The following is a 7,878-nucleotide window of genomic DNA, read 5'->3' on the forward strand; positions in this document are numbered from 1 at the left end:
AAAAAAACAGAAAAGTTGAAGTGTGACAAAAATCCGGGAGAGACAAATTGCTTTGAAATAGGATTTTAAAGAGTTTAACTGGAACATTATGGCAAAAGGGAAATAATCGTATTAGCCAAGAAGTATAACGAAGAAATGACTAACGCTTGGCGCAACCGAACACTGAGCATGAGAAGTGCAGTTCTGAAATGTTTTTGCTGTTCTCATTCTTTGCATGTCAATAAGAAAACCAGAATAAGAAAACAAAGTAACTAAAACAAAGCATCAATCTCACCTTTCTGTCTCTATGCAACCGAGCAAAAAGGTTGAAGTCAGAAGAAGTCGGGTTTCAAACAATCATATTAAATCTTTCTGAAATGTTCCTTTAGTCCAAAGTGCTATGTCTGGAAGGTATGAAAACAACAACAACAACAACAACAAAAAACAGATCAACACAAGACGATCCCTGCAGTTTTCTCACTAGCTGGGGTAAAAATATGTAAAACATAAAAAAAAAGAAAAAGGGAAAAAAAAGAAAACAAAAAGGATCCAAAACATAATTTACAAGCACGATAAATATACACACAGGTCCAATAAATATTGTTTGTTATCCCAAAAACCATAGACTGTGAGAGGTCACCACACTGCAAAAAGATGTCCATCTTAACCAGTCATTTCGTTTACTGACATTAGTTCCCTTTAAACAAGTGAAAATTTCTGCCAGTGCGGTCAGATCATTTTGTCATTGGTAGATTTCCTGTATTTTATGGACCCCTCTAAAAGTGGCATAATGGAAAATAAGGCAGCTAATACCTCCGGTATGATGAAAAAAGCAAATTAAATTACATTTTTACCCTTAAGATACTTTAGAGAATTTAATTCCACTGGCAGTTTTTTCTCTTGTTTAAATCAACAGAGATTTTACTATTTGAAATGACTTGATTTGAAAAGTGGGACCCTTCCTGACCTTAGTAGCACCACAGCAGCTTTTATTCTCTATTGAATAGCCATGTAAGGCCAGTTGAAGCTGCTACCAGAAAGCAGCATGTCCCTTATCAGAGTTTCTATGGGTGTTTTCCCCACCAGACGGACGAAGAAAAGCTGCTCTATGACAGAAGAAGAGACGCTGCGGAGGGAAGGCAAGCGAAGCAGCAGCTTCCCAAACCTGTTAGGCTGGTTGGGATACTGGCTCCTCACATACTCTTCTAAAGCACACTGCGATTTCTCCTGGAGACCCTCCACATGGGCCACATCTGATAGACCACAAGCATCTACAGAGAGAATGTAACACAGAAACAAATAGGCAGAAGAGAAGAGGTCAGGACCAGTGGTTCAACTGGGCATCTGAAAAATACTTCAGTTTCACGTTTATTCAGTGTTAATACAAAATCACCAAAACTCGCGATGGTACAGTCTGAATGTGGAGTTAGATGAAAAGTTACAGTGATCGAAAGTCAAAAAAGCACCAGAAAAAACAAAAATCTGTAGGTATTACTATTTACAGATATTATTTAAATCCCTGGGTAAGACATTAAAGAAGAGGTCAGGGCAGCAGAATGCCAAATATTAGTGGATGCATTTAAATATTTTATTACTTTGTAAACAGATTTGAGTGAACCTCACTAAGATGGTATCAGAACCATCAACCATAAACACAGAACACCCAATAAACTAGTTAGTCAGACATGGTTGGGTAAATGTAGAGGTTTAAAAATGTAAAATTGGATACTGTAAGAGCGCAGTGGCAGGTTGAAAATAAAACATATAGGCAAATAGTTGAGGTTTGTCAATCTGATGCCATCTGGGATCAACAATGGTGCCACTGCTCTCATCCAATCAAAAAAAAGAATACTCAGGGCCCAGACAAAAGGAAGGAAGCACGGCAAGAGCATTGATTGCTCTGAGTCATTTGCATTTCAACGCACACCAGACTCTTCTGTCTGTACTGTAAAACTGCAGGCCGGCTGGAAACAGGGGTTAAAGCAGGACTGTCCCAGTTTAAAAGGCACATGCTCACATGTGCTCACGGGGACTAAAATAGACCAATAGGAAACCTTCTTTGTTTATTTTTTTACTCTGCTGCTACTTGTCCTTTTGAACCCACTCACAATCTAACAACCAAACATCCCTCTGTCATCTAAAAGGCTGTGAAGAAACTGGCATACATTTTGCATTGCAAAGTCAACTAATAGTTCCCATTGCTTTATGAACAGTACAAAAAAAGCTTCTTTATGAAGATATTTTCAAATTTAAAGATTTAAAGAATAAAATGTATTATGCAGTTACATTTACATGCTATGATCGTTTTTAAAACAGTGGCAAGATTTAAATATAAAAATTTTCTTTTTAAAATAAAAAAAAAACCCTCTAAATTTTAAGCCTGAAAACAAGTTTTTTTCACTTGAAATTAATATATATATATATATATATATATATATATATATATATATATATATATATATATATGTGTGTGTATGTATGTATGTAATAAATCACTCTGCTGAGGCACCTTTTATGTGAAGCAGCAGTGGAATATAGATGCTGTCAAATGTTTAACTCAAACCCATTTGCATAACCTATTCAGGCAGAGTATTTCATATTTTAAGGGCTGTAAGGATTTGATGCCGTTTTAAGACCATCAAACTCACTCACTCACACTTCCTCTTCAGTATTATTTTAATGCAGATAAACTGTTGCTTCAAGATCTGACAACTGTATGAGGTCACTTAAGTTCACTATGAATTCTATCAGAGGTAAAGCAGCTGGCTCAGGTTTAAAGGGAGTACTTTTCTAGAGCAAATCCAACATATATGATTTGTATTCCTTTTTTAATGACCGTTTATAACGATATCAGAGGATCATCAGACTTATGATCATACTAAAATCTGCAAAAGAATTATTTTATATAGATTTTGCTTTTAAGGTGTTTCAGAGTTTTAATACAAATTATTGATTTTTCTTTTTAGCCCCCCTCCCCAACCCCGAACGCACAGTTACCGAGTGTTATGCAAACTATTATGTAATAAAAAAAAATCTGTAAAATTATTTTTATAAGATTTTCTGTCGTTTTTTTGGAAATATTTATTCCTACGTTTTTCGGGCGATTTTTAAGTAACGTTCTCGTCCGCTCGCATTAATTTTGTTTTCGCTACATTTGGAAAATAATTTATTTAATTAAATTAGGATTTTAATTTTGATAGCGGTTGTTTTCTTCGTGATGGTGGCGGCACAATTCTCCTTAGATTTTAAGCTTGCGTGATTTCGCTAAAATGTCAGCCACAGCGTGTGTGGGGGTGAAAAGGTAAAGTTTACCTGTGGTGAACAGCACGATGGCCTTAATGCAGCTGTACTCCGCCGAATCCACGTGCAGCACCTTCAGCTTCTCCACCTGCTCCTGGAAGACCCGGATGTGGTCCATGAAGGCCACCACCCGGTCAGCAGACATTGGGGATGCGTGGAGACCAGCAGCGGCCAGTAGCGGGGCGGCGTGGACGGGCATGGAGCACTGGGCGGCGTTCAGGACGAACAGTTCGCTCCAGGTGAGGCGAAGAAGGGCCACCTGGTCCGGCACCTGCAGGTCCGGGAAAAAAGGGATGTTGCGGGCCCACTCCACAGCGCTGAAGAGCATCCGAGCCGCCAGCTCGCAGATGTTCTCAATGCCCAGGATGTTGTTGTTCTGCAGGCACTGAGAGCCAAACCTGGAGGTCGGGTAGGGTTCGGCCCGCAGCAGCAGAGAGATGTACCCCGACAGATAGGAGTGGCACTGCAGAGGATCCCCGTTTGTCAGAGCAAACTGGCCGTGATATGACTGGGTTGGTATTCTGCCTCTCTGGACAGCTGGAAGAAAGAAACGGCAGAAATGCCACATCACGCTAGAAGGCGATTAAAACAACGAAGATGACATTTAAAGAACCCTAAAACTAGACATCACGCACGGGACGTCATTTACAACAGCATATGTGAATTAAAACCTCGCGCTTATTTTAGTCAGATTAGGCTGGGATTCCTTTCTAATGTCAGTAGTGAGCTAGCTTATGGTTGGCTGGCTCTTCAGAAGTGGACATGGATAAGTGTTGTGGACAGCTCCTGGAAAGAAATGTCACATTCAGCTCGGTGTTGGGAGATCTAGAGCACAACCTGCAGATAATGGCGTGTGAGATTTTTTTTCCTTTCCCCCCCTCTTTTCTTTTTCTCAGCGTGTTTCTGGGTATTCAGTAGCGTTGCATTTTTTTTGTTTCAAATGTATAATTGCTCCAGTTCACAGCCCAGATTCCGTTTTCAGTTAATGCTCTCTAATATCATCAAGTGAGTAGGCTTATTGTAACTTAATTATTTATTTTTTGGCTGTGAAATCTCTAATAGCCTAAACTTTAATAAACTTTCACATTTAGACAACAAAGCAGACTCTTAGTAGACTAGTGTAGGCTGCGGTCTGGGCCTAGTGCTGTATATGAAAAGCATGCATAATGAATAAGAGCAGACACACATGGTCCGCACGAGCACATCATTTAAAAATGTATTTTACATTTTTATGGCTACAATTTAAACGAAAAAAAGGCACTGAAACTAAAGTTAAATATATCTACTGCCGAATGTGAACTCCTGACATTTAAAGCTTCTGCAGACTCACACTCACCGGGGATGATGGACATAAAGCGGAAGGGGAGCAACAATAGTGCACCTAACATGCTACAGGATGCTAGCGGGAACATCTGTAATAATGTGTAATATTACACACTGAGGTCTACACAATATAAAGCTATAGTACCCGAGACAAAATAAATAATTATACACCGCGTATTTTTAAAAAAAAAATATAGACATTATTAAATGAATAAAATATCCCTAGTGTCAAACAAAGGCAACATGTGGCGATGGTAAGGCTCCTGGGTCCACAAAGAAATATGTAAACATAAGCTAGGCTACACATATGTAGCATCCACACAACTAGATATGGGGCAGATATGCGTTCAAACATAAAAGAGTGCTGCATGTGAAAGTGTTATGGATGTGATAGTACCAGTAATAACAGTTTGATGCCAGCGCGTACCTTCTCTCCTCATGCCGACTTTGAGGCATTTCTTGAGGCGACAGTACTGGCACTGGTTGCGGTGGTGCTGGTCTATGGGACAGTTCCTGTTGGCCCTGCAGGTGTAGGTCAGGTTTCTCCTGACGCTGCGTTTAAAGAAGCTCTTACATCCTTCGCATGTGAACTGTCCATAGTGCTTCCCGCTGGATTTATCCCCGCACACGATGCACTCGATCTGCTGGCTCTGCTGTTTGTCCATGGACAAGGAGGAGGAGGAGGAGGAAGAGGAGGTGCTGTTGTTATTGTTGGTGGTGGTCGCGACGGTGTTGCCGGACGGATTGGACGGCGGTGCTCCCTGAGGTGCAGCTGCTGTTTGGGGTATTTCCAGAGAAGGCGCCGGGTTCATGTGTCCCGTCAGCTCTCCGGGCAGAGACAGAGGTGCAACCTGAGACACCGGGGAGGAAAGAGTCCCCTGAGAGTCCCCGACCGCCTCGGTGTTTCTCCACGCTACCATCGCCATTTCGACTTTCTCCAAAACTTTTTTTGCGCCCAACTTCGTTTTTACGCGATAATTAACTCACACGTACTGTCGGCATCAATAGCTAATACACAGTCATGGGAAACTGCGGCATTGTTTGACGAAACGAAATACAATTTCAAATAAAATAAATAAAAGCGAGCTCATAGGATAACGGCAGAAAATTAAAACGAGTTCACAAGTGAAGATTGAGCAGTCACCCAGAAGCAGCTGCTGGCGCGGACAAAATCCAAAAAGACAGCTTCATTCAAACCGTCATAGTGCGCTATAGCATCCACAGAGGGGGGGAAATAAAGACGGAGCCATCCACACAGGGAGGAAACGTTATCCCCAAAATATACAATCTGATCCTTTCTGTTCTGTGTGTCCAGCTTTAAACAGAATGCCGTGCGAGCAGATCCTTCATTAGGGATGGAGTCACGCGACCAGGCTTTCCAGACGCTCCCTGCTCTCCCGATCAGTAAGAAGTTACATTAAAAAGACATCAGGGCGAGAGAGAGAGAGAGAGAGAGAGAGAGTGTCAAAGAGGGGGAGTGATGGATGTTGATTTTGACGATGCTTTGCTCCGGGACGGAGGAGGAGAGTGATGCGCCCGCACGTCACCGGCTGTGAATCGGTGACGCGGGTTTGGGGCGGAGTTAACGCGTGGAGAAGCTGGTCTCGGAGCAGCAGTGCGGGGGTTCAGCTGACTTTAAAGAGGGTAAGAGTTCACATCCTCCCTGTTATGTTTTCTGCTTTCCCTCCCTGTCCAATCGCTCGCTCTCTCTCTCTCTCTCATGTGTGCGCACACGAACGGGTTTTTTCTGTTTGTTTTTTTTATTTTGTTTTTTGCACTATGACTACTTACTTGCCGTGAATCGGTCAAACCACAGTTTGCATCATATCACCCATAATGTATATTATGAGTACTCATGTTATACTGGTACTGTAACGTGCGGTGGAGATGAAGCCAGCCGCGGAGGTGTGCAGGTGGATAGCGAATGAGCAACAGCTTCTGACTTTCCAAAAAGTACTCATTTATTTACAATATCAAAAATAAGTGCTACCTCTACCACACATTACTGAAGAGCACACTAGTCCGCGTACACACGGGAGCATCCATTACAGGAGGAGTGCGAAGAAGAACAAAAAAGGGGGTGACACCAGTCGTGAGACAGGAGGCGCCGCCATGTGGTGATACACTGCATTACGATAGCAACTGTTACATAGTCCCCCCTGGTGAGAAAAAGGCTGTCCTCAGCCATACACAGCTGGAAAAGCACACACCACACCTAACAGTACCCTATACATAGAGGTTACAGCTAAGATTAGTGCACACACAGGGCAAAAGACCATTTAAAAATGAAATTGGTGAAAATAAGACGAACATGTACAGTGGAAAATCAGTCTTCTTAGTTTTTTCACTTTTTCCTTTTTTTTGTTTTTAAAGTAAATGCCAAGAATGAACCTTAACGCACTAAAGAGCCATAAAACTGGATTAAGTAGAGCAAACAGAAACATCTACATATCATGACTCAAAGTAGCAATGCAACAAGACAGCATCAAACAGGTTTAACCAGAACATTTCACTTCAGATCAAGCCTGGTTGTGTGAAAATCATTAGTCCATCTTTTGTTGCTCCAGCCAGACGTAACTCTGGGGCAACGTCTGAGCCTGAGATTGTAATGTCCACCAGCAGCTGGGTGCTGGACAGATCTGGGTGAAACACTCTCTGGAACAGCGCCCACACCAGAAGAAGAGTCAATGTCCGGTAAATCAAAGGGGAATGGCTCAGAGCCAATGTCAGTGTCTGCAGGGGGGCCAGGGTGGGCCTGAGAGTCAGAGTTCAGACCCTCTGCGGTCTCTCTCTCGGCAGGCGATGAAACAGAATGTTCTTTGGAAGTGAGAGAGTCCCAGGTATGGAACGGTTGCATGTTCACAACATGATAAACACCTGCATCCACACCGGAGTCCACCCAAGTGAGCCTGTAATTAACATCACTGAGTCTCTGAGATACACACAATGGTCCCTGAAACAGTGGTGCAAGTTTAGCAGTAAAGTTAGACTGAGCATCTGACCTGGGGTGTGTCTTAACTCTCACAAGGTCACCAACACGAAACGTGGCATGTCGATGTCTCAAGTCATAGTAATGTTTTTGTCTGTCATGGCTATAGTCCAAAGCTGCTTTGGCGTGGTCGTGAGCTTCCTGCAGGGAGGCTCTCAGAGTCTCAGGGTAAGGCACACCCGGTTCATCAACACCTGCTGTAGAAGGCTGAGTGATAAGGTCAAGCGGGGTGTCTAACTCACGACCATAAAGCATCATGGCAGGAGTCAAACCTGTACTGTCATGAG

General features: G+C 42.5%; 1 protein-coding gene across 2 annotated transcripts; it reads right to left on the bottom strand.

The window, feature by feature from the left end:
* Window positions 1-469: 469 nt before the first annotated feature.
* LOC146678197 (COUP transcription factor 2-like) lies at window positions 470-6,623 on the bottom strand. Of its 2 annotated transcripts, none has more exons than XM_085416862.1 (3): window positions 5,030-6,623; window positions 3,292-3,816; window positions 470-1,250 (listed from the first exon to the last, which is right to left on the bottom strand). In XM_085416862.1, exons 1-3 carry the CDS (start codon window positions 5,526-5,528, stop codon window positions 976-978), a joined length of 1,299 nt encoding a protein of 432 aa, XP_085272988.1. In that variant the 5' UTR covers window positions 5,529-6,623; the 3' UTR covers window positions 470-975. The 2 variants fall into 2 exon arrangements, with proteins under 2 accessions (XP_085272988.1, XP_085272907.1); XM_085416781.1 differs by having other exon boundaries at window positions 5,000-6,623.
* Between the last annotated feature and the right edge of the window lie 1,255 nt (window positions 6,624-7,878).

This window comes from Rhamphochromis longiceps, linkage group LG1 (genome assembly GCF_057381845.1).
Source record: "Rhamphochromis longiceps isolate RC_006_pf linkage group LG1, R_longiceps_female_GT1.1, whole genome shotgun sequence".
Taxonomy (NCBI): Eukaryota; Metazoa; Chordata; class Actinopteri; order Cichliformes; family Cichlidae; genus Rhamphochromis; species Rhamphochromis longiceps.